This window comes from Silene latifolia, chromosome 3 (genome assembly GCF_048544455.1).
Source record: "Silene latifolia isolate original U9 population chromosome 3, ASM4854445v1, whole genome shotgun sequence".
Lineage (NCBI taxonomy): Eukaryota > Viridiplantae > Streptophyta > Magnoliopsida > Caryophyllales > Caryophyllaceae > Silene > Silene latifolia.
Window position 1 is genome coordinate 142738785 of NC_133528.1, and position 27902 is coordinate 142766686.

At 38.4% G+C, this 27902-nt stretch overlaps 4 protein-coding genes and 1 pseudogene across 6 annotated transcripts; 4 read left to right on the forward strand and 1 right to left on the reverse strand.

Moving 5' to 3' along the window:
- On the reverse strand, positions 1 to 25771 carry LOC141649837 (auxin-responsive protein SAUR68-like; annotated as a pseudogene).
- On the forward strand, positions 262 to 2617 carry LOC141648232 (uncharacterized). 2 transcript variants are annotated; one of them, XM_074456744.1, is made up of 3 exons: positions 262 to 1680; positions 1828 to 2189; positions 2286 to 2617. In XM_074456744.1, exons 2-3 carry the CDS (start codon positions 1845 to 1847, stop codon positions 2373 to 2375), a joined length of 435 nt encoding a protein of 144 aa, XP_074312845.1. In that variant the 5' UTR covers positions 262 to 1680; positions 1828 to 1844; the 3' UTR covers positions 2376 to 2617. The 2 variants fall into 2 exon arrangements, with proteins under 2 accessions (XP_074312845.1, XP_074312846.1); XM_074456745.1 differs by having other exon boundaries at positions 1843 to 2189.
- On the forward strand, positions 6172 to 6760 carry LOC141646363 (auxin-responsive protein SAUR62-like). Its single transcript, XM_074454275.1, has one exon. It carries the CDS (start codon positions 6289 to 6291, stop codon positions 6679 to 6681), a length of 393 nt encoding a protein of 130 aa, XP_074310376.1. The 5' UTR covers positions 6172 to 6288; the 3' UTR covers positions 6682 to 6760.
- LOC141646364 (uncharacterized) lies at positions 25522 to 27439 on the forward strand. Of its 2 annotated transcripts, none has more exons than XM_074454276.1 (3): positions 25522 to 25808; positions 25925 to 26286; positions 26675 to 27439. In XM_074454276.1, exons 2-3 carry the CDS (start codon positions 25942 to 25944, stop codon positions 26762 to 26764), a joined length of 435 nt encoding a protein of 144 aa, XP_074310377.1. In that variant the 5' UTR covers positions 25522 to 25808; positions 25925 to 25941; the 3' UTR covers positions 26765 to 27439. The 2 variants fall into 2 exon arrangements, with proteins under 2 accessions (XP_074310377.1, XP_074310378.1); XM_074454277.1 differs by having other exon boundaries at positions 25940 to 26286.
- LOC141649838 (auxin-responsive protein SAUR66-like) lies at positions 27248 to 27660 on the forward strand. The gene is made up of 2 exons (XM_074458510.1): positions 27248 to 27384; positions 27435 to 27660. The coding sequence occupies exons 1-2, from the start codon at positions 27248 to 27250 to the stop codon at positions 27658 to 27660; spliced, it is 363 nt and encodes a 120-aa protein (XP_074314611.1).
- The last annotated feature ends 242 nt before the right edge of the window (positions 27661 to 27902 follow it).

Here is a 27902-nt window from a genome sequence, read left to right on the forward strand (position 1 = left end):
CTAACATACTAAGAATTGGTGTTTGGTGTGATCTTGCTGCAAGCATAAAGTCGAGCAACAGTCACCAAAGGACAAAATAAATGCCTTCTGAAAATCCTCGGTCGAAGGTCTTTGTATCATAGAAATGGCATATTCAATTAAAGTTGAATCACACGGTAATGTAATAGGCCCTTCACTTGTTAGTCCAAACTCTTCTTCTGCCATTCTAAACAGCTCCTGAAGAATATCAATCTTGAGATAAGTTAAGGGGATCTATTAGGATATTAGGCCCATATTAGGATATTAGGCCCATTAGGGCCGCCAGCTATCGTCTAGGGTTTAGAGTATTAGGGTTTGGATTTCGGTACTATAAATAATGTATTGTTATCCTAAGTTACACAACTCAATAATACAAGATTCATGAAATACTCTCCCCTCTATAATCTTAACATGGTATCAGAGCCTCTTTCCTGAGGTCTCTAGATACGCTTCCGCTTTCTTGCCGGTGGGCGACAATCTACAATATGCTCACCGGCGGGATTTTCAATAATTTACTCATTTACTTTTCTTCCGTTGAATTCAAATCAGAAAAAATAAAATAAAATTGTTTATCAATTCCCACACAAAATCGTTTCTGGCAGTACAACATCATTCTCTTTGAGTTGTTTCATGCAACTCCATCCCTTAGAATCATCTATTGCGTTCTCTGCACTTCTCATACAAAAGCAATAAAATGATCCACCCACAGTCATGGGATATATCATCATCTTTAAAACTTTATTTCAAAATCTTCAACTTGAGCAAGGTGGTACAAAAAAAAAAAGAAAAAAAACTGGCAAGTTACGCAACTGAGTAAAAAAAACTGGCGAGTTACGCAACTGAGTAAAAAAACTGGCGAGTTACGCACTGAAAAAAAAAAAACTGGCGAGTTACGCACTGGAAAAAAAACTGGCGAGTCCTATACGCAATGAAAATTGTCTGGCGAGTCCTATACGCACCCCCTTACCACCTTGTGAAGATAGAAGCTTTATGAAGAAAGATAGAGATGAACCGTTTTTTTTATTGATTATAATTTTATTGTAATTCTCCAATCGTAAAGTTCGTACAATGTACAATCTTTACGATTGCGGGAGGGTATTAGGATATTAGGCCCATATTAGGATATTAGGCCCATTAGGGCCGCCAGCTATCGTCTAGGGTTTAGAGTATTAGGGTTTGGATTTCGGTACTATAAATAATGTATTGTTATCCTAAGTTACACAACTCAATAATACAAGATTCATGAAATACTCTCCCCTCTATAATCTTAACAGGATCGTAAACCTTTTGCCATCATTTGCGTAAATGAAGAAGTGACCTTTTTCAGCGACATTTGTTCTCGGCCAGGAAATTCTCCTTATGCTGGCAACTGCACTAGCTTTTGCCACTTCCTTGCCATTTTTATGAGTACTAATCATATTTGGAGCCAATTAAAATTAAAATTATCCGATGAGAGTAATCGGTCTGAAAAAGTCAAGCAATATGGGCCTTGAAGCAGAGTTTGGTAAAATCCAACTCAAGTTGCCGTCACAAGCAAGACGGACTAAACCCCCAATAACTATCCATTTGAGAGAATCACTCGAACAATCTAACCCTAAGAAAAATGGACGAGTAAGACGACTCATCTATCTTTATCACTCTTTACAATCCTTGAATTAGTTGGTATGATATTAATCTTTTTATTGTTTATATATGCATACGATCTTGATAGCACTGATTTGTCCTTGAATTAGTTAGTATTGATTTGTTATTGAATTTCAATTACTACTAATTTGATAACCATACTTTTATTTACTATTCAATTTGTAGTATTGATTTGTCCAGGTATGGCCGCCGCCCCATATTCGCCCCCAAATATGGAAGATTTCAAAGAGCTTGACTATCAGCAAAAATTTGATGTTTTTGCCGAGTATCTGCATAACGATGAGCTTCGCAATGGAAATGCAGGACCTTTTGAGGAACATGTTATTCGTGATGTTATAGCGATGCGGGCTCTGATGAAATCAGATGTTGTGTACACCATATCAGAAGTGTATCATCTCACCGCTCTTCACAATTTGCAGCAGGGGGAGATATGGTCGGGTCAATATGCTCGCTGTGCTAACTCCCTCTCCAAAAACGCCCAAACTAAATTAGTAAGCACCGCAGCAAACTGGAACCTTAACTTCAAGGTAATTTAATTTAATATTTTTTATGTGATTTTGTTGGTAATTTAATATAATATATATAAAAAAAAGCTGATAATCTCATCCTTTAATGTTTGGTAGGTCCTGTTGAAGAAGGAAAAGCTTCCTGTCTTACTCACTCCCAAACCATCAAGCAACCGCTTCTCTGCCTCCAGCTCACGCTCTCACTAAAACAACAAGAAACATTGTCAGTTACCAGTGAATTCCGAGTGAATTACTCCACAAGTTTGATTGCGTTTATGTGACATGTTTTCGACTTGGGTGCGTTGTTACTTATGATCCATCATTATTTTGAACATGATAATACCAAGCTTTTAAATTGGATCGGATGTTATGGTTAGTTGTTAGTTAGTTCAATTGTTGTTTGGTCTCTTGTTCATACCTCTTTGATTTGATACAAGACATTCATGAGTTGTTGATACGCCAAAAATGCAAAGAAACAAAGTTGGAGTGGAGAAATTACTTGGGCACGCTCAAACACGGCACACTATGAGTAGTGCCTCCGCCGCCATTTCATTTCACTGGCACGACACGAAGCCCACTTTCGTGGGCCTAGGCCGTGCCAATTTCTCCTCCAAACACGAGGCGTTGCCCGGCACAGCCCACTTCCATCTCTATTGGTGAGGATTCTTTTCTGATCGGTTTGATTCAAATGTAGAATGTAGTCATGTAGAGTTGGCCAACGTGGCGGTATATGCTGCCTCACCTCATTGGGCCCATTTTAACCAGCATTACTAGCCCAATATAACCCGCCTTCCAACTTGTGGGTGTTGCCATGTAAATTAAGACAATTGAACACTCGCCGCTCAATCTGTAAGGTTGGATAAGGATCCAGTCTCAGGTGTGGTTAGTTAGGTCCCATCAGTTTGGTCAGGTTTATTATCGAATGTCCCGGGCTGCTACATTGTCACAGTTATGATGACTCCAAATGATGTAGGAAAACTCCAAATGATGAAATGGACATCCACATGGGTCTGCTTCTGAAGTAGGACTACAAGGTTGTTACATTAATGTTACATGTTTTCAGGTCCGAGCTTTAAAGCCTATAGCCATTTGCCCATTTCATCCAAGTTGAACAACTCACTTAATCTCAACAATTTTCCATATATTCTATTCTTCGAAAGTTTCTCTCTTTATCTCAAATAAAATTCGACAAAAATGATCAGTACAAAGAAACTCATCAAGATGGCAAGGAAGTGGCAAAGAATAGCGATTGCCAGCAGGAAGAGGGTTTCTTGGTCGAGACCAGTGACCGATGAAGGTCATTTTGTTGTTTGCACAACTGATGGAAGACGATTCATGATTCCCTTAACGTATCTAAAGACTGATATTTTTAGGGAACTATTAAAAATGGCAGAGGAAGAATTCGGCATAGCTGCTTCAGGGCCAATTACCTTGCCTTGTGATTCGAGTTTCATGGGGTATATCATCTCTATGATCCAAAAGCATGTGGCGAAGGACTTGAAGAATGCATTGATTGCTTCTTTGTCCGGCTGTAGATACTCGTCATTAGTTGAACATCAACAGCAAAATAATCAACATTTGCTCATTTCTTGTTTCTAGAACATAGTACAGTATTTTTCTTTGAATCTTTTGTACAGAACAGATGTAGTTTTGCCTTAGAGCTCAGATTAATGAAACTTCTAGTGAATTCATCAGAAACAATTGTTTTTTTAGCTGTTTACGGAGTACTATTCGTCTATCTAGGAAATTAATCAAATGCAAGAACTTTTATAAAAACATGAATTATGTGCTTCAATAAAATGGATCAAAAAATGAAATGATGCATTCAACAAGAAATGTCACAAAGGCGCCCACTTTTGACATGGTAATGCATCAAACTGTTTAACCTATGAAAGCCAGTTAAAGTAAAGGTCTTTCTAACTCATCGATCAAACTGTTTCTTTTGTGGTGCTCATTTACACAATGTTGGTATTATCGTCTTAATCGAAGACAAGGCTAGAACTAAACCATGTGCATATAAGACCACAGGAGGAGCTAGTACACTCAGGTGGGTACTCCCTGCATTTATTAGTTGCAGGACAACTGCATGCACTGATGTACCCTTGTGTACATTATTAGGTGTACCTTACTTTGGTACAATGGTACTGTACATTAGCAAATTTAGTGGACAACATGAGTCCTATAAGTTACTACAATCAATCAACAAGAAGACATCTTGGTAATCAAACAAATCAAACATACCCACCTGAAATTTCCACATGCTTTGTCCTCCAAACTATCAAAACAAGGTGTTAGTTAGCATTTAAGTGATATGTCTTTAATTTGAGACTATAAAACTTGACCATTTCTCCAAAGTTAATTCACAACACAACACAACACAACACAACTACTTCATCTTTACAACATTTTCTCATTGTGAAATATTTCTTAAAACCGGCAAAAATGATAAGTACGAAGAAACTCATCAAGATGGCAAACAAGTGGCAAAGAATAGCGATTGCCAGCAGGAAGCGGGTTTCCTGGTCAAGACAAGTGACCGATGAAGTTCACTTTGTTGTTTACACAACTGATGGAAGACGATTCATGATTCCCTTGACGTATCTAAAGACTGATATTTTTAGGGAACTATTAAAAATGGCAGAGGAAGAATTCGGCATAGCTGCTTCAGGGCCAATTACCTTGCCTTGTGATTCAAGTTTGATGGAGTACATCATCTCTATGATCCAACAGCATGTGGCGAAGGACTTGGAGAATGCATTGATCGCATCTTTGTCTAGCTGCAGATACTCATCAATAGTTGAACATCAAGTGCAAATTAGCCAACAACAATTGTTCATCTCTAGTTTCTAAGGCATTCTTTTTGTTCCATTCTTTTGTACAGAGCACATGTAGTTAACCTCGAAATCAGAATTAATGAAAATAGATTTCTTCAGAATCGAACAACAATTTTCTCGGCAGCAACATGTCCATATGCTTTTAGCTTTTTGGTGTTAGGCAGGATGATCAAACACATCAAAGTGACCTATTACTCTTATAGGAAATGAATTACTAAGTAGTGAAAAATCCATGAATCAAATTTGATGCAGTAGAAGTGTAGAACAGCAACAAGTGCCTGAAAGCAGCCCACTTAGAACGAGGTACAGAAGTTGGATGTACGTAGCCATACCCATGTGTGTATTCAGCAGCAAAGAGAACATATTTCTGGATGACTCGTAACGTGAATTGTGTCCAGAATTGATGCAATATATTGTTAAAAGTTGAAAAAATATCAGTATGACAGAACATCATATGGATTTCAACAACACAGCACCTGCAAATTTTTCTCACTTTGTGACTATAAGAATCCTCTGACATGCTTACTGTTCAAAAACAGTCCTAAAATAAATCACAGCACATGCTTACTATTCTAAAACAGTCCTAAAATAATGTATTTTACTCGTTTACCACGGCTATCAAGGAACTGGTGACTTCACTAATATTTCTGAATTAATGGTTAGGCTGGTGACTTCTGGTGGAAGCACAAATAGACTGTTCTCAGATTCCCATTTATATTTTTGTCGAAACATGAATTTATCGACTGTGTTACTTCATGAGATGCGAAATAAGTTTATACTGTAAGTAATTTTGTTTACTCAAATCATTAAACTCAAATAATAACCCGTCATATTCTGTACCAGTCAGCTCTTGATGTTGAAGCTGTCATGCATTTCAGAGTTCAGACAAAAGGACAGCATTGCTGGCGAGACGTCGCATAAACATTACTCAATTGAAATTGTGGAATGATCAGTCAAGCAAAGTGACAGGCTAAAGCATTTAATCAATAATAATAACAGTAATCAAGAAACATCTTTGGGCTACATACATGTTTTGAGATCGTCCAAATTGATACGGTTGTCGAAATTTATATCTGATAGCCCCATCTGTACAACTCACATGGTTTTGCCTCAAAACTTCAGGAAAAAAACAGGCAACATTGAAGTGACTTGTCCTTAGCATGAAGCTATAAAACTTGATCATTCTCAAGTCTCAAGCATCAAATCCAAACACTCTTCAAGTAATTTCTTATCCAAGAACAAAAAAAAGCCATACTATACATTCATCACCCCTTCAAACCCACAAAATGATTAGCACAAAGAAGCTTATTAAGATGGCGAAAAAATGGCAAAGACTGGCAATTTCTAGCCGGAAGAGGATTTCTTGGTCAAGACCTGTTGCCAAAGAGGGTTACTTTGTTGTCTACACAACGGATGGAAGACGGTTTATGATTCCACTGACGTATTTGAACAACGAGATTGTAAGGGAGCTCTTGAGATTGGCTGAGGAAGAGTTTGGGATGACGAGTTCAGGTCCGATTACATTGCCCTGTGATTCAAATTTCATGGAGTACGCTATCTCTATGATTCAAAGACATGCTTCAGACGATGTAGAGAGAGCATTGATTTCATCCTTAGTCACGTGTAGATCATATGAACATCAAGGGATGAACCAACAGTTGCTCATCACTAGTTTTTAGATCACAAGTATATTCATTTGTACAGTGTATTTAGCATTTCAGAATGTAGAACAAGTTAACTTGGGATCTAATGAAATTTAACTGAAATAGTTATACTCTTACAGAAAACTAGCAATTATCTCTTTGATTCTTTCTTTCCTTCATTGGCTAAGCACTGTGTTCAACGTCTTTCGAGAAAGTTCAATTTTAACAATAGCAACATGGTAGAACAAAAAAAGATGTTTAACATCGTCTTCCTGGCTGAGAATTCTAATTATGAACCACACCATATATTATTACTTGTTCAAATTATCTCCAGGAAGGAATTATTGTACAAAGTCTAACTGGCCAAAGACGATGGACTTTGATGGTGACAGTAGCCGCACATACGCAACCTTAACCTAATTCAGTAAGTTCACTATACCAAAAGGACAGTCAATCTAAATAGCTTCTTCATGTTTTATGTCAAAATAAACAAGGGTAAACATAGTCTAAGTGGACTCATTCAGTAAGTTGTCCATATACTGAAAATCGGTTTTGTGTCGTTTAGCTAACAGACACGGTCTCTTCATTATTTGGATTAGCTTACAGAAACTTAAGTGACAGGTAACAGCTAAGATGTTAGATGAAGTCTTTCATATTATCCAAAACAAAGGCACATTAGTAGTACATTACTTTCATACAATATAAGTACAAATCTAATGGATAAACAATGAAAGGTGCTTGTAATTAATCAGCAAGAAGACATCTTAGGTCTACATAGCCTGAAATTAGACAAACCCACCTGAAATTTCCACATGGTTTTGCCACCAAACAATCAAAACAAGGTGTTAGTTAGCATTAAAGTGAGCTGTCTTCAGTTTGAACCTATAAAACTTGACTATTTCTCCATGTTTTTCATAACCAAAGACAACACCTATTAGTTCATCTTTACATTTCTTAATTACAATACTTTCGCATACTTTTCACATAAAACCTTACAAAATGATAAGTACAAAGAAACTCATCAAGATGGCAAAGAAGTGGCAAAGAATAGCGATTGCCAGCAGGAAGAAGATTTCCTGGTCGAGAATTCGAGATCAGTGACCAATGAAGGTCATTTTGTTGTTTACACAACTGATGGAAGACGGTTCATGATTCCGTTGACATATCTAAATACGAATATTTTCAGAGAATTATTAAGAATGGCAGAGGAAGAATTCGGCTTAGATGCTTCTGCACCAATCACCTTGCCCTGTGAATCAAGTTTCATGGAGTACACCATGTCTATGATCCAAAATCATGTGGCTAAAGACTTGGAAATAGCTTTGATTGCATCTTTAGCCAACTGTAGATTATCAGTAGTTGGACATCAAGAGCAAACAAACCAACATTTGTTTATCTCTAGTTTCTAACACTATTTTTTCATTATTTTGTACAAAGCAGATCATGTAGTTTTACCTAGAAATCAGAATTAATGAGATTAAATTTTCGTGTGAGTTAAACAACAGTTTTCTGGCTTTTTTTATTATAATTAGACAAGTTGTTGCAAAAATTTGAACTTCTACTCTTCTAGGAAATTATACAATACAGCAACAAATGCCTCAAAGGATCCCTCTTATAAGACTTAGGGTCCGTTTGGATTGAAGGAATTGGAGAGAATGGGAGGGGAGGGAAAGGGAGAGATTTAATTTCCTTTGTTTGGATAAAAAATATGGGAGAAAGGAAATGGAAGGGGAGAGAAATGAAAGGACTTATTTTCTCTCCTATAGAACAAACTATAATCTTTCCAAGGGTGGCAAAATTTGGAAAGAAAACATTATTTGGACTAATTATACCACCAGCATCCTTCAATCCTCCATCCATTCTTCATCTCCCTCCTTCCTCCCCTTCCATTTCCCTTCATAATTTTTGTTATCCAAACACCCATATCCCATTTGCCCTCCCCTTCTCTCCCCTCCCTTCACCTCCCCTCCCCTCACCTCCCCTCCCCTTCCCTCCTAAAATTGTATCCAAACGGACCCTTAGGGTTGAATGTTTTGTATTTCTGAGTGAATGATACTAATCCTAGAAGCTTATTTGAGAAAGGAAAAGGGAGCCTATACAAAAGATTTATGTACTAAAAGATTTTATACTCTTATCTTTACTATATTTACTAAGATAAAATATTATGGTTAATACGCCCCCGCAAGATGGACGTCGAAGGGAGAAGGCCAATCTTGTCTCGTAGGTTGAAGAAATGTTGCTTTTGAAGAGGTTTAGTGAGAGCATCAGCGAGTTGATCTTTGCTTGCAACATGTTGGATGCGGATAGCATTGAGTTGAAGTTGTTCCCGAACAAAGTGGAAGGATAGAACCATATGCTTCATTCTCGAGTGGAAAACTGGATTTTTAGCATAGAGTGTGTCCGACATGTTGTCACAATATATGGCTGGTGGCTTGGTAATGGTGACATTGAGCTCAGTAAGAAGATTGCGAAGCCAGAGTATCTCAGTGGTGACGGATGCAACTGCACGAAATTCAGCCTCCGTTGTAGATAGGGCAAGACCACGTTGCTTTTTGGAGGACCAAGATATTGGATTTCGGCCAAGATAGAGGATGTATCCAGTCGTTGATATGTAGTTATCTTTGTCTCCTGCAAAGTCGGCGTCACAAAATGCATGAAGACAAAGTGGATTGTTTGAGTAGAGTTGAATGCCATGATGTTGAGTGCCTTGAAGATAGTGAAGTAGGCGTTTTAGAGCAGTCCAATGCGTAACAGTGGGATGATGGAGGAATTGGGCAAGGCGATACGACAGGGTAAGGTTGTAAGGGCGCTGGATATACGTAGCCATACCCATGTGACTATTCAACAAAGCGAGCTTATTTCTAAGTGACTCCTACTGTAAATTGTTTCGAGAATTGATGCAATATTGTATTAAAATTGGAAAATCATCAATCGAGCATATAACCTTTTCTGATTACTCTTTGTATATGGAAATCACCAGATGTATAAGACACCACCAGCAAGTTTTCTCACTTTGTGACTATTAATCATTGTGGAACTTCATTGAACATACCATAAGTCTCCTTGTGTTCTGTAAAAGTCTTACTATAACTTTGGGGAAGTTAGCATTTTGATCGTTTGTGTGGCTCATGCATTTGAAGGAAATGACATTTTTCTTGTTGCACTTCAGTGTCTCCAATTGATTTCTTACAAGTTTGCTGTTTCCTGCACGTCAATTGCCCCTATTTTACATGGGAATTTTAGTTATGAATCTTGCTTGACTTGCTATTGCCCTAATTTGGACTGATTCAACCCATAGCCATATTGCCCATATACAAGTAATAGAAAAGGCAGGTTTAAAAAAAATTTCTTTGGATAAAACTCAATTCCAGCTAATAATTATTTATGTGAAAGCGGGAAGGTTGGTATTTATTCGGAAAATTATAAGAAGGTTAGGTTAAGAGCAAGTACAATGGTTGATCAATTTTAATACAATATTGCATCAATTGCCTCTTTCGTTTGGTACATGTTTTCATAACAATCGTACCTATTTTATCATATATTGTAACCATTTTTATTAGTACCTGATTTTATAGCATACGTATTTATTTTATTACTTTTTGTACCACTTTTCCGTGAAGTTATAGTAGGTCTCTCAATAAGTTTAGTGAGAGACCGTCTCTTAGGAGACATACTCCTTATTTAATTAGAGAGTCAAATTTACACCAACCTAATAAACTATACATTATACAATTACAAACCATACATTATACAATTAAAATATACAGAGTAAAAAAATTATGTCATTTCAATATTCCAGACTTGAAAAAATGTTTAAAAAAAACGACTTATTTACATCAAATAAATCCCAAAAAAAATAATAAAAAAATGACTGCTATTAATTCAAATTTTATCATGAGTTCAAAAATAAATTCAGTGATGAGTCAATTCATTTCACATCAAAACAACACCAGAAATGAAGGATCTACTATGAACTCACTAAAATGCAAAAAAAAAAATGGTACAAAGTTGGATGTGATCTTCAAAAAATTAGAGATCAACAAAAAATAGTACAAATTCTGAAAAATAGGTAATAAAGAGAAAAATATAAGATAATTCTTTCAGAAAAATTAATAATCCAGTCATAGGACATTAACACCCCTTATTCAAAGTATAAATGATGAAAACAATCAAGAAAATGAGGATTTGTACACAAAAAAGGAGAAAATATACACGTAGATTGCAAAATAGATGCTTATAATGTTAAATCATAGACCATGCAAATAAAATGGCCACATATTTTGAAGTTATAGAATACACAAAAGATTAATAAGATGGTGAGGAAAAGGGTTGACATTGCATATCTGAGGTTGAGAGTTGAGCAAGTAAAAGGCAAAGCTGTGAGTTACGGAGGCAAATAAATAGTTAGGGTTGGACTTATTATGGGTGGGGTTAGATGGATTGCGTTTATGGGCTATGTTAATGGACCGTGTTCTATTAACGATGTGTTATACGAGTATTTTAAAGGTCATAATAATGTGTGCAAACTTTGTATTTATGGGGAAGATGTAAACTAAACGCAAGTAGGATAAAGGGTTTTGTATGATTTAAAATCATTTCTTTATTTTTATTTTGTAAAATGTAAGGTGGAAGAAATGAGATTAGAACGGAATATACGGGTAAATATGGTATCCTAAAAAAAGTAGGTAGATAAGTGAGTAGAGTTTGTTTTGTGGTGGGGTAGGAAATACGGATTATATAAGTTTTAAGCCTATAATATATCGAGTAAGATAATAATTATTGTGTGAAACGATCTCACAATGTAAAATGGTTCATTTGTGTAAAAATCACACTTCACACTTTTATTGATTGCAAAGAATGAATTAATTTTTCTAATAGATGATCGTCTCACGGTGACCATCTTATTCTATAATTTGTTTAAGAGCTAATAAGATTTCTAAATCTAATAAGTCGTTGACAGAGTTAACGAATTAAAAGGTGAAGTCTACGTTGAGAAGTTTTCAATAATTAAATTCAATTTTATCCCATTTTAATAATTTATTTATTATTATTTTTAAAAGTAAAAAAAAAATATTATCACGTAAAATCGTCTATAAATTGTGCCAGCAGTAAGCGTACATCTAATACAATATCTAACGTACTTTACAAGGAAATTTCTGATTATTTTTAATTTTATTACATTGTTTATATTTCCTGTAAGACATATATTAGATTATATATACACAACTCTAATAAAACAAAATAAATTAAAAGTTACGGAATAAACTAAACGTTATGAGGTAAATAAACTAAAATCATATTTTAAAAAAATAGATCACCGAATCTGAGTAACTTAATTTATATGTACGTCCAATCTCCAATTGTTATCGACTTATTTATATTGTCACGACATTAAACATTTAATAATCCTCATTTATATGCTCATATATTCAATAAAAACGTCTATAATTACGACCCGTGCATTTTTTGCACGGGTTTAAAACTAGTTGTACGTAAATTCGTACTATAGCTTTACCTAATTGCAGTTGAAATCCTTCAACGTACCCGATTCCCGTTCCCGTTTGCTATATATACAACTACAAGCCTGACCATTAATTCAGAAAACAAAAATCAAGAACAATGACGAATGAGTGTATTAACCATATTTCCTGACATTAGGAAATATTCACACAATCTTCATATATTGTAAATATAGCAAAGCATATCTTTTGTAATTATAGTTCTTACCTTATTTTGCACATCCTGTAAACTATATAAACCTTGTATCCTTACCTTTGTGAATACATATTCTAATTCCCATAAACTTCAAGTTCTATATGGTATCAAAAGTCTCCAATCGATCCAACCCTAACCTACGACCAAAACCCCTCTCCTTCAAACGCCGCAACACATCCTTTTCTCTCTGCATTCCGTCAAGCACCATGGCAGGTAATATCAACAACAACGACATTGTCGTACCCAACCCTCACGAAACCGCAAAACCATTAACATCGCTTAACCTCAACCACTGTGTTAAGCTAAACCCCCTTAATTACACCGCCTGGCGGTTCCAACTCACAAACATACTGTTCGGTTTCAGCCTTCTCGGCTTTGTAACCGGCACCGACCAACCACCAAATGAAACCATCACCGATGAAAATAAAGTGCAACAACCCAATCCGTCCTACTTGACATGGCTCAAGCAAGATGGACTCATCCTTGGTGCCCTCATGGGTACCTTGTCTGCCGCCTTACAACCATTAATTGTAAGAGCGAAAACCGCGAAAGAAGCTTGGGATATCCTTGCTTCAACCTACGCCAACCCCTCTCGGGCTCATATTATGCAACTCAAGGAACGATTTGATTCCTTAACCAAAACCACTGAACAGACCGTCTCGGATTATATGAATTCCATCAAGGTCTGTGTCGACCAGCTTGCCCTTATGGGTAAGATTCTTGACCCGGAGGATATCATTGCTCAAGTTCTTAAAGGACTTGATTACGAAACCTTCAAACCTGTCATAACCACCGTTCGCGCTCGGGATACACCCATAACATTCGAGGCACTTCACGAGAAACTGTTGCAACACGAAATACTCATGAAACACGACACCTCAACCACCCAGAACCACTTCTCACCATCTGCCAACCCCGCTTATCGCAACACCCACCACCAACGTCCCACTTCACGCCAACCCACAACCACCTACCTTCCATCAACCAACAATTATCACCCATCAGTCAACACCTATCATCAACCTACCTCCACCTATCACCAAAACCAGTCCACTCCACGTCCTTTTAAGGGAAGATGCCAGTGGTGTCGAGAGGTCGGTCACGTTATCGCCAACTGTCCTCTTTTCAGAAAGTTCTTTCCCCATATTGCGTTTCCTGAACCCTCATATCGCCAAAATCAACCCACACCATCGGCTCCACCACAGGCCCATGTCGCCAACTATGGCAACTCCACCTCTATTCCCGCTGCTCCCACCAACCCGACCTATGCTAACCCCATCCCAAACCCGAATTTTCTGTTCGATAGCGGCGCCTCGCACCACTTAACACTGTAACACCCCCATACTCCAAGTGCCTTACCAGGACCACTCAGGTATAAGGATGCCACCATCTCGGTTACCCGAGGCATGATAACCATAAGACAATGAAGAAACATACTTAATTAAATAAGTTTAAGTGATTACATTACAAACCAACTGAAGCAAAATACAACTGTTCTCAAACTATAAACCAACTGAAAGGAACTGTCCTAACAAACACAGCGGAAGACTAAAGACTCTGATATGTGATGACTCCATCCCCAGCTAGATCCCACGCGTATCAAGATATACCGCAAGCTTAAATCGCTCACCACCCCCGAATGGATCACCACAGTTTTTAAAACATTTAAACGGGTCAGTACTAATCACACAACTTATATACATCAACAATAAGATAAACAGACAATTTGAATGTCACACACACACACCACCAACCAATTCCCATCATCTCAATATCGACCGTCCACTTTGGACCCCACGCCCGATGGGGGACCGCACCGTTCCCACCTAAGCCCCGCTCATCATACCGAGCGATAACCCTGTCCATTAATGTGCACATCCCCTTCCGTGGCGGGTTCCACGAAGGGCGAAACTAGGGCGTGAGATCACTCCCGCAAGTGACCCCACTCAGCCGAGAACGCATCTCGAGAACCATCAACAAACACAACCACAATCACAATCACAATCACAATCATCATATCAAACAACTAACTACAAAGACATCACCAATATCCCATTATGGGACTAATGCGAGTAGGAAATCCTACCCGGAAAGCAACACCACACGCAGACGGTATCTACAATTTGTATCAAAACGGCTCCTCTACGAATTCTCCTCCTATCATACAGCACATAAAGACTACACATCACAAACTACACACCAAAACCCCCAATTCCTAAATTAGGGTTTCACCAATCTTAACAAAACATTATAGAAATTATATTAAAAGCTTACCCTCGACGCAAGGAATCCAACGACACGAACTACGCTACGAACTGACCGTCTGAACTCCGGGAATTGTCAAGAACGCGATTAGGAAGAAGAACTAGTTGCTTTCTCTCTTAAACAGGTTTTAGGTTTTGTAAAAAGTGATTTAAAACAATGACGAATATGTTTAAATACCTTAATCGCGTAATTAACAAAACCCGAGAAAACTCCCCCGTAAAACCGGACACTCGATCGAGTACCCAAGGCACTCGATCGAGTACCCCCTTACTCGATCGAGTACCCCAGCTACTCGATCGAGTACCCAACAGGTCAGAAACTATTTTACTTCGCAACTTACCCTTACTCGACAGAGTAAGGCCTACTCGATAGAGTACCCAAAGACTTATAAATACGGAGTATTACAGTCTTCCCTCCTTAAAAGAACTTCGTCCCCGAAGTTCAACCCATACATAAAAACAACCATACTGACTCGACCAAGACACAACAACTTAGCTAAGGACTCAAGAACTCGACCGAACATAGAACATGAACTCTTAACCCCCATTCTACCAACTATGTTTACTTCCACAACATGACTCACTATATCGTATCTACCACATATATATCTCTCACGACACCAACTCCATACATAATCAACTACCATCCTCTAATGCTGCTAGCTCCATAATATCATCAACTATCAAACCCAATACTAAGACACTCATAGACATCAAACGGAATGTTACATTCTACCACCCTTAAAAGGAACTTCGTCCTCGAAGTTTACTCAGACTCATAACATCATCCTCCAACTGTCAACACTATATAAAATATTCTCATACTCCGAAGCATCACCCTACTACAAGCACGGCCATGGCCTTTTATAAGTATCGTCCACAAAACAAATCCCTCCTTTACGCTACGCTAACACTCTACTTCCAATTATATTACAACATGCACCACCATGAAACTCTCTTTTATCGCATCCTACTCCTCTTAAGATAAATGTTACGTCCTCGTAACCTACTAATACTATATCCTTAGTTATATCTTCTCGTTATTCTCATCATCATCACATGTCATAGATAACCACCTATACTCTAAACACTCGCCATGCATGTATCCAAGGCTCTCTTACTTAAACAATTCTCACACTTCAATTCACTCGTCACACCACCTAACCTATACCTCAAAATCTTTATCTTAACCCAAAACTTCAACTTTCCACATTACCGCAACATGACATACCTCTCTATATAAACTATATGAAACTCCCATCATCAAAAGCATAACTCGCGATCCACACTTGTTACGTGCACTCATTCCAGATCCTTAAGTTCTTTCCTTCATTACCGCAAAACTCATACATAACCTAATATGACACTAATTCCCCCAATACCCTACACTCACTGTCCCAACAAAAGATTAGGAACCACCTGCATCTTTCGGGTCATTACCACACATGTCCTACGACTCACTTGCCATTACCATGTCTCTTTGAAACCTTAACTAGAACAAGATCATAATTATTGTAACAACCTCTCACAACCGTGTCCCATTAAGAATGTCACTATACCATGACAACAACGAAAACATATACAACTCTCTTTATATTAAACTCTACCCTCCTTCTCAAACTGAAACTTGTAAGAAACATTAGCAAACAAAACAATAGTCTATTTGTCTAAACTGAAACTCACAGGAAACAACGACAAATAAAACAACAATCTATGTATGACTGGTATGTATTTTTGAAACTCGAATCATAATCATCCCGCCTACTCCACCACAACCGGTGACGGCATCACAACACCGCCACCAACAGCCACACCGTAGTGCGAAAATACCCGTATCACAAAGACTATGTACCGTGCCCGGATCACCACCCGAAGCACCACAACCACACCGATAGACATCACAATCGCATACCATTCCCATAAACACCGACTCAAAGATAACTTCTCGGACAAGAAAAACTTACTCAAATCCACTTTATTAAGTCACCACGCAACATATTATATGGATACATAGATAAGCATCTCATGAACATCATCTCTACCATTTCATGGAATACACATGTGTTATTAATACACATAAAATTATAACTAGCCATGTCAATTAATCAAATTATTACCCTTTTGGATATCATTCAATTAAATTACCGTGTCCAACATATATATTACAGAACATTCATAAAACAACTTTATAATTATCACACCATACCACTTCTTGTGAGGTCAGAACCTCACACAAACATTTACACATATCATAGACCCGTAATCACAACCAACTAGTCAATCCCGACCACGTAAGTTACCACTCAATAAAGGTTACCTGTCGCCCGAGTTTAACTCATATGCCCCTCATAACATATTCTCCCTTTCGCATATCCATCACCCTCTGCCAAATGTAGCCACACCATTAATACTCAACTACTAACAACCGCCTCATATAACCACATCTTATACTCCTTCATAATCGTACTTATCGATCTGGTCTCGCAAAATCAACCTCTTTAGAATTGTTACCTTTCTAATATACCATTACCCTTAACCACTAGTCACAAACCATAACACTACCGCTGTCCGGGCATCAAACCTCTTACACTCATCTCTAAACATCACGATTTGTTTCCTATCTTTGGTTGACATCCCAAATAACGAACATCCAATCCATTAACAAAATTACCTCAACATTCTTCCCAATACTATCCTTAATTGTATCATCATCTAACTCTCCACCAAAAATCTCGTATCGTGCAAATACTCCACCAACTTCATACTCCCTTAATTCCTCGAAACTCATGATTAATCATGTTGTCTGAAACTTCGTATAACTATTAACTTACTTACCCTTGATAGTATCATACATCTCGACGATTCCTTACTTTATGTCACATAACTCCGGTGAACTTTTCTCAACTTACTTTTATCCTTCTTTTCTCGTTATACTCAAAAATACCATTAATAGCTCAGCTCCTTATTACTTCTATCTAACTCTTTAGTGCTCCGATTATCTTTTCATTGCTCCAAAACTCAAATCCCATTATTTCATATCGATATCATCTCACTCTTTCTTACCATAAATATGTTCTCTTATTATGCCATTAATCACCCTTGCCTCTAGTTTATCCATAAAATCAACGTTCACTGTTCTAACAATTTCATCTCCTTTGTACCTCTCTAGAAATCAGAATTCCTTTTGTACCATTAATTGCCCAAGGAAATCACACAGTAGTTTCATCTCTTAATAAACCAAATCTCCCAAATCCACCTCGCGACATGTCTCCACAAAGTTCACTATATACTACTCTTCTCAACTCCTTTAAAACGCACTTTCACTACATATATCCTTACTCAACTCTATTTCTAACCATCTCCCTCCATAATTCTTTACACATCTCAAGCTGCCACTATCCGCATCCTTACTTTTCAATCTTTTTATTCTCACGTTCATTATACTCACATCATCCCTTGCCCATATTCTCTTACTTTTACATTACTCAACACACAATCATATCACTCATCCCGTCTCGCAAAATGTGCTCTATGCCTCAATAAACTATACCAATCTTCCTTTTCTTTTTCCACCATCTATCATAATCACATATAACTCATGTCCTCCCCACCGAACTCATATTCATCATAAGTGCCACTCTTTACATCATAAGATTGGGTAACTTACGCTTCAGGACCAACACATACGTAAAACAATGCATAAAGAAGCAAAATAATAACTTTGAATTAAACATAATATGCAACGAAGTCAAAAGATAAGCATATGACCCAAAACAAGGGTCACTAGATCGAGTACAGGCCACTCGATCGAGTAAGGGACTTACTCGATCGAGTAGGTCAAGATCAGAAGCACGTAAAACAAATCACCAGGGCTACTCGATCGAGTAACTAACGTACTCGATCGAGTGCCCCCTTACTCGATCGAGTACCGAGGATACTCGATCGAGTACCCCAATTCTCAGACTTTGTCAGTTTTCGTAAAACAGTCATAACTCACTCATTTCTTGGTCGTTTTGGGCGTGTGACCTATCGTTAGAATCGTAAAAGGACAAGCTATCACCTCCAATTGGAATCACATCAAAATCATTTATGAATCTCAAGTTATAACAGTTTAAAAACAACTTTGCTGTAATCAGACGACATAACTATTTGATTTTTACTTCCAAATAGTTTAAACAACAACCAAGCAAACAAAACCAGTCCAAAACTCATAAAACCAGTATTCATAATCATATGTTATTATTTTCAAAAGCCAAGCAACAACATTCATCATGCACATAATTTATCTAACTTGCCAATTATGACTTACCCACATGTTTTTATTCTATCTCTTTTCCGTAAACAAAATCACAAATACATGACATCAAGTCCCCTATTCACATGTTACTAGCATAACAACATTATAAAATAACTTTCATTATATAACATGCTTAATCGGAACCATGTTACCATACCACGATGATTCATCTTTTTCCACTAATTCATCCATCATACCACATATTTATCCACCATATTCGTTCAACATATTCACCCAAAGACATGTTTAATTCACACTCCCAACCTTCGTACTTTTACTCAACACGACAACAACAACATGTATACTTACACATCGCTTTATATATATATATAGACAAAACACTTTTCCTTACATAATTATAACATGTCAAATTACATGTATCAATCATTATACTTTCATGCTTTACAATCCACCAACATATAATTCACGTCATCATCATCAATTCATGCAACATACTACTACATAGATACACACAGCACACAATATGCACATAACGATCCCGACACTTATCCCATGGTGACCGGTTCAAAATTGTAGGGCGAGTTCGCGACTTTAGGACGTCTCCCAAGTCTTTGCATTAGCTCCTACAACCTTTACCCCGGGTTCATTTTAATTGACTCCCTATGTTCATTAAGTTCATTGGTTACAGGTTTCAGGATCGTCGCTCTGATACCATTTGTAACACCCCCATACTCCAAGTGCCTTACCAGGACCACTCAGGTATAAGGATGCCACCATCTCGGTTACCCGAGGCATGATAACCATAAGACAATGAAGAAACATACTTAATTAAATAAGTTTAAGTGATTACATTACAAACCAATCAAGCAAAATACAACTGTTCTCAAACTATAAACCAATGAAAGGAACTGTCCTAACAAACACGGCGGAAGACTAAAGACTCGATATGTGATGACTCCATCTGACTAGATCCCACGCGTATCCAAGATATACCGCCAAGCTAAATCGCTCACCACCCCGAATGGATCACCACAGTTTTTAAAACATTTAAACGGGGTCAATACTAATCACACAACTCAATATACATCAACAATAAGATAAACAGACAACCGAATCACACACACACACACCACCAACCAATTCCCATCATCTCAATCGATCGTCCACTTTGGACCAGCCCGCGATGGGGGACCGCAGCCGTTCCCACCTAAGCCCCGCTCATCATACCGAGCGATAACCCTGTCCATTAATGTGCACATCCCCTTCCGTGGCGGGTTCCACGAAGGGCGAAACTAGGGCGTGAGATCACTCCCGCAAGTGACCCCACTCAGCCGAGAACGCATCTCGAGAACCATCAACAAACACAACCACAATCACAATCACAATCACAATCATCATATCAAACAACTAACTACAAAGACATCACCAATATCCCATTATGGGACTAATACCGAGTAGGAAATCCTACCTGGAAAGCAACACCACACGCAGACGGTATCTACAATTTTGTATCAAAACGGCTCCTCTACGAATTCTCCTCCTATCATACAGCACATAAAGACTACACATCACAAACTACACACCAAAACCCCCAATTCCTAAATTAGGGTTTCACCAATCTTAACAAAACATTATAGAAATTATATTAAAAGCTTACCCTCGACGCAAGGAATCCAACGACACGAACTACGCTACGAACTGACCGTCTGAACTCCGGGAATTGTCAAGAACGCGATTAGGAAGAAGAACTAGTTGCTTTCTCTCTTAAACAGGTTTTAGGTTTTGTAAAAAGTGATTTAAAACAATGACGAATATGTTTAAATACCTTAATCGCGTAATTAACAAAACCCGAGAAAACTCCCCGTAAAAATAGGACACTCGATCGAGTACCCAAGGCACTCGATCGAGTACCCCCTTACTCGATCGAGTACCCCAGCTACTCGATCGAGTACCCAACAGGTCAGAAACTATTTTACTTCGCAACTTACCCTTACTCGACAGAGTAAGGCCTACTCGATAGAGTACCCAAAGACTTATAAATACGGAGTATTACAAACACATGATTTAGACACCCTCGCCTTTCACTCACCTTATGACGGCCTTGATGATCTTATAATTGGCGACGGCTCCGCCCTCCAAATCGCTCATACAGGTTCGTTTCATATGCACAACCTTCAATTTAAAAACGTTCTTCATGTGCCGAGAATTTCTCGTAATATTATTTCTATTTCTAAGCTATGTTCAGACAATGATGCTTATGTTCTTTTTACCTCTGATTTTTTCTATGTGAAGGATCGTCAAACCCAGAGAACACTTCTCCAGGGCCGAGCAACCAAGGGGGTGTATGAATGGCATCCACCACCAACTGTCAACCAAGCTGCGCTTAATACTAGAGGAACCACGCCTCCTTCGTGGAAAGGAACCACGCCTCTTTCGTGGCACCATAAGTTGGGTCATCCCACAAACGATGTAACCAAACTTATCAATAAAAATTTTTCTTTTCGTATTCCTTCTTTTACTCACTGTGATTCATGTTGTGTTTCGAAAAGCACCAAACTACCCTTCTCTGTATCGTCATTCACCTCACACGCCCCACTTGACTTGCTCTTTTCGGATCTTTGGACAAGCCCGGTCCAATCTTACGACCATTATAAGTATTATGTTATTTTCGTTGACCATTACACTAAATACGTATGGCTATACCCATTAAAACGTAAGTCCGAAACCACTACAATTTTTATACAATTCAAAGCATTGGTTGAAAAATATTTCAATAGACCCATCAGACGATTTTTTAGTGACAATGGTGGTGAATATGTAAAACTAAATCAATCTCTTCTCATTAATGGAATCTCGCATAATACTAGTCCGCCACACACACCGGAGCACAATGGCTACGCTGAACGACGACACAGACACATAGTGGAAACTGGCCTTGCACTATTAAACCATGCTGGCCTCTCCACGTCCTACTGGCCCCTTGCCTTTTGTACGGCTACTTACTTAATTAATCGCCTTCCCACGAAAGGCTTGGGAGGTGACACCCCTTACTTTAAGTTACATAAAATACACCCAGACTATTCTAAGTTACACAATTTCGGGAGTCTATGCTACCCGTGGTTACGACCTTATACAAAGCATAAATTAGAAAACCGTTCTATCGCATGTATTTTTGTAGGTTACTCGAACACCCAAAGCGCATACCACTGTTTAGACCCCAAAACCCATCGCATTTACACTTCTCGCCATGTTAAATTTTGTGATGACCATTACCCATTTCGAACCACCTCCTCGCTGCCCACTCCTACTCCACCCGCCACCACTGATGCGTGGTGTACCCTCCACATTCCCATCCTCCCTCCTGCGGACTCTACCATCCCCACAGTCCCAATTCCACCTTCCATCCCGACTCCCACTCTTCCTGTCAAACCACCGATCACTCAAGTCTACACCCGTCGCTCTCAATCCTCATCCACTCCCACTCCACACCACGACCAACAACCTGCTACCCCCCCTTCTCCTTCCGCTGCACAACCCCATCCCACACCACGTCAAGGTGTTCAACCGCCCCCACCACGGACCATTGTCACTCGTCTTGTCAATGGAATTAGAAAACCAAACCCAAACTATAGCAATAATCTAGCTCAAGCTTCCTCAACCAATGATGTCTTACCAAATACGGTCAAGCAAGCACTTGTTCTCCCTCAATGGCGTCATGCTATGCAAGAGGAATTTGATGCGCTTGAACGGAATCAAACCTGGACTCTTGTTCCACGCACCTCTTCCCAAAACGTTATAGGTTGTAAATGGGTTTACCGCAACAAATTTAACCCTGATGGCACCCTTAAACAACACAAAGCCCGTCTTGTTGCTAAGGGATTCCATCAACGCCCTGGTATTGATTTTAATGAAACCTTTAGCCCTGTTATCAAACCAACGACAGTTAGACTTATCTTAGCTTTAGCTGTTACCAACTCCTGGTCTCTTCGACAATTAGATGTGAATAACGCGTTTCTTCAAGGGACACTCACTGATAATGTTTTTATGACACAACCTCCTGGTTTTGTCAATCAAACTAAAACCGATTACGTCTGCAAATTAAACAAAGCGATTTATGGCCTAAAACAGGCTCCTCGCGCATGGTACACTGAATTAACCTCTTATCTACTATCTTATGGTTTTAAACAATCTATATCTGACTCTTCTCTGTTCATTCTCCACACCAAAACTACTTTTATTTACATGCTTGTTTATGTCGACGACATTATAGTCACTGGTCCTCACCCCGCTCACCTTCGATCATTCATCGATAATTTATCCCAACGTTTTTCCCTAAAAGATCTGGGCCCGTTGTCTTACTTCTTAGGCATTGAAGTCACTCATAACTCACTTGGCCTTCACCTCAACCAATCGAAATATATCTTTGACCTTCTCACCAAATTTAAAATGATAGATGCCAAACCCAATACCACTCCCATGGCAACATCACCCACCTTAACTCGTGAAGATCATTTACCCATCCAAGACCACTCTGATTATCGTGCCATTATTGTTGGCAGCCTACAGTATCTCTCTCTCACGAGACCTGACGTTGCCTTTGCTATTAATCGCCTCGCTCAATTCCTGCATCACCCCACTGCCACTCACTGGACTGCCCTGAAACGTCTCCTCCGTTATCTACAAGGGACTCAAACCATTGGCCTCCAGCTCTATCGCACCTCTCCTCCTCGCCTTCATGCTTTCTGTGATGCAGACCATGCCGGTGACAAAGACACCTATGTTTCTACCACTGGTTATATCATCTATCTCGGACGAAACCCTATCTCCTGGTCCTCCAAGAAGCAACGCGGCCTTGCCCTATCAACTACTGAAGCTGAATTCCGCGCTGTTGCCTCCGTCACCACCGAAACACTTTGGCTCCGTAACCTTCTCCACGAGCTTCATATCTCCGTCACTACTCCTCCGGCGATCTTCTGTGACAACATTTCTGCTACTCTCTATGCCAAAAACCCGGTCTTTCACTCTCGCATGAAGCACATGGCTCTCTCCTTTCACTTTGTCAAACAGCAGTTGCTTCATGGTCAAGTTCGCATTCAACACGTTGCAAGCAAAGATCAATTGGCCGATGTTCTCACCAAACCACTCCACAAAACCCAGTACCTTGAACTTCGCTCCAAGATTGGCCTTACTCCTCGGACGTCCATCTTGCGGGGGCGTATTAACCATATTTCCTGACATTAGGAAATATTCACACAATCTTCATATATTGTAAATATAGCAAAGCATATCTTTTGTAATTATAGTTCTTACCTTATTTTGCACATCCTGTAAACTATATAAACCTTGTATCCTTACCTTTGTGAATACATATTCTAATTCCCATAAACTTCAAGTTCTATAGAGTGTTGGGAAAGTCTTCTACCAGGTGAGCATGCAAAACAATTCTCCACGGGCGATAGATCAAGAACAATGATGAATAAGTACTGGGGATTTCTTCTACTAGCTGTACAACTTGCATATCAATTCTTCAAGGTGGATGATGAAGTAAAACGATTTGTTTTAGAAATTCGGAAGATGTTTCAATTCATTGTTGCGTCGATAGTTGGTTGGGGTTTGGGTATAATTGTCACTTACATTATTCTATTTTGTATTATAAGGTTATTTACTCTTATAATAACTTCACTTCCTTTAGAGCTCCATAACATATATTTTCGAGTTAATTACTGTTAGAGCTCCATAACATAGATTTTCGATAATTAATGTTGTATTTTATGATTCGATTATAATAATTAATTATCCGGAGTTATTGGATATTCCGCTTTTTATTGAGTTCTTGATGTTTACTAGTTTACTAGTCCATCCCGTTGTTGATTATTTATGTTTATCTGTGTGCTTTGAATCTGTTAGTCTTGCTTCAAACAACTATGATCGGGGTTTTATGGAGTACTACTCTAAACTTTCTAAGCCTCATCCTAGCAGTTATGCATATCATAGCTTTTGTATCCGAATTTGTAATCTGTAAATCCCCTCACAAATTAATAAAAACTCTCCTTCCTCCTGCCATGTGAACGTAGCTAACACACGGTTAGTGAACCACGTAAATCTGTGTGTATTGCTTTCTTTATCGTTCTTTGTCTTTCTCGCTTCTGTTATAACAATATCATTGTATTTTGAACATCACGACAACCATATCATGCATGTGCTTAACTAAAATCGAGGTTGGCAATATCATTGTTCGTTAATCACACGTAAGAAGGTATAACATCAAATCCAAGGTCGGCTCTGATTCAAACTTTTTATGTTACGCGAGTGAATAAGCAATTGCTACATCTATAATATCATGTCATTTACAAAGGAGGAGAAGACGATTACTTCTCCGCTGCCTAGCTAAAAACTACTCCTAACATACTAAGATGGCATACTCGATTAAAGTTGAATCACATGGTAATATAATAGGCCCTTCACTTGTTAGTCCAAACTCTTCTTCTGCCATTCTGAACAGCTCTTGAAGAATATCACTCTGGAGATAGGTCAAGGGGATCGTAAACCTTTTGTCATCATTTGCGTAAATGAAGAAGTGACCTTTTTCAGCGACATTTGTTCTCGGCCAGGAAATTCTCTTTCTGCTGGCAGCTGCGCTAGCTTTTGCCACTTCCTTGCCATTTTTATGAGTACTAATCATATTTGGAGCCAATTAAAATTAAAATTATCCGATGAGAGTAATCGGTCTGAAAAAGTCAAGCAATATGGGCCTTGTAGCAGAGTTTGGTAAAATCCAACTCAAGTTGCCGTCACAAGCAAGACGGACTAAACCCCCAATAACTATCCATTTGAGAGAATCACTCGAACAATCTAACCCTAAGAAACTTGGACGAGTAAGACGACTCATCTATCTTTATCACTCTTTACAATCCTTGAATTAGTTGGTATGATATTAATCTTTTTATTGTTTATATATGCATACGATCTTGATAGCACTGATTTGTCCTTGAATTAGTTAGTATTGATTTGTTATTGAATTTATTTACTATTCAATTTGTAGTATTGATTTGTCTAGGTATGGCCGCCGTCCCGTATTCGCTCCCAAATCTGGAATATTTCAAAGAACTTGAGTATCAGCAAAAATTTGATTATTTTGCCGAGTATCTCCATAACGATGAGCTTCGCAATGGAAATGCAGTTCCTTTTGAGGAACATGTTGTTCGTGATGTTATAGCGATGCGGGCTCTGATGAAATCAGATGTTGTGTACACCATATCAGAAGTGTATCATCTCACTGCTCTTCACAATTTGCAGCAGGGGGAGATATGGTCGGGTCAATATGCTCGCTGTGCTAACTCCCTCTCCAAAAACGCCCAAACTAAATTAGTAAGCACCGCGGCAAACTGGAACCTTAACTTCAAGGTAATTTAATTTAATATTTTTTATGTGATTTTGTTGGTGGTTGGATTTTATATCTGTTTATTAATTACGATTATTTGCTGCTCGTGACATTATAGTATTCCTAAAAGCTAATATGAATTATCTCAACTGAATGAATAATTGGCTCACATCATACTAAATTATTACAACTGACATAGTTAACAATAAGATCACATAGGACCAAACCTCTACGCTTCTTGCTGCTTCTGTACTCGAGTTTATTTAATGCATAAAAGTCTCAAGTTGTGTTTAGCTCAAAAGGTAGTGTGTGCATGTTGTCGGGAATACTCTTATATATGTATTGGATATGGATGTCACTTTTAAATATATATAAAAAAAGCTGATAATCTCATCCTTTAATGTTTGGTAGGTCCTGTTGAAGAAGGAAAAGCTTCCTGTCTCACGCACTCCCAAACCATCAAGCAACCGCTCCTCTGCCTCCGGCTCACGCTCTCACTAAAACAACAAGAAACATTGCCAGTTACCAGTGAATTCCGAGTGAATTACTCCACAAGTTTGATTGCGTTTAAGTGACATGTTTTCGACTTGGGTGCGTTGTTACTTATGATCCATCATTATTTTGAACATGATAATACCAAGCTTTTAAATTGGATCGGATGTTATGGTTAGTTGTTGGTTAGTTCAATTGTTGTTTGGTCTGTTGTTCATACCTCTTTGATTTGATACAAGACATTCATGAGTTGTTGATACTTGATTCCGAGTATGGAAATGAGAGGGACTTGATTTTGATAGAAAAGTCAAATGGGATCAATTGCAACCAATTTGGGGGTCGGTAGAGATGGAAGTGAGCACGCGAGCTATAAAGCCTATAGCCATTTGCCCATTTCATCCAAGTTGAACAACTCACTTAATCTCAACAATTTTCCATACATTCTATTATTCGAAAGTTTCTCTCTTAATCTCAAAATAAAATTCGACAAAAATGATCGGTACAAAGAAGCACATCAAGATGGCAAGGAAGTGGCAAAGAATAGCCATTGCTAGCAGGAAGAGGATTTCTTGGCCAAGACCAGTGACCGATGAAGGTTACTTTGTTGTTTACACAACTGATGGAAGAAGGTTCATGATTCCCTTGACGGCTTGACGTATCTAAACACTGATATTTTCAGAGAACTATTAAGAATGGCAGAGGAAGAATTCGGCATAGCTGCTTCCGAGCCAATTACCTTGCCATGTGAATCAAGTATCATGGAGTACATCATGTCTATGATCGAAAAGCATATGGCAAAGGACTTGGTGAAGGCATTGATTGCTTCTTTGTCCGGCTGTAGATACTCGTCATTAGTTGAACATCAACAGCAAAATAATCAACATTTGCTCATTTCTAGTTTCTAGAACATAGTACAGTATTTTTTTTGAATCTTTTGTACAGAACAGATGTAGTTTTGCCTTAAGAGGTCAGAATTAATGAAATTTCTAGTCAGTTCATCGCAAACAATTGTTTTGGTTGCTGTTTACGGAGTAGTATTCGTCTATCTAGGAAATTAATCAAATGCAAGAACTTTTATATAACATGAATTATGTGCTTCAATAAAATGGATCAAAAAATGAACCGATGCATATCATGCATTAAACAA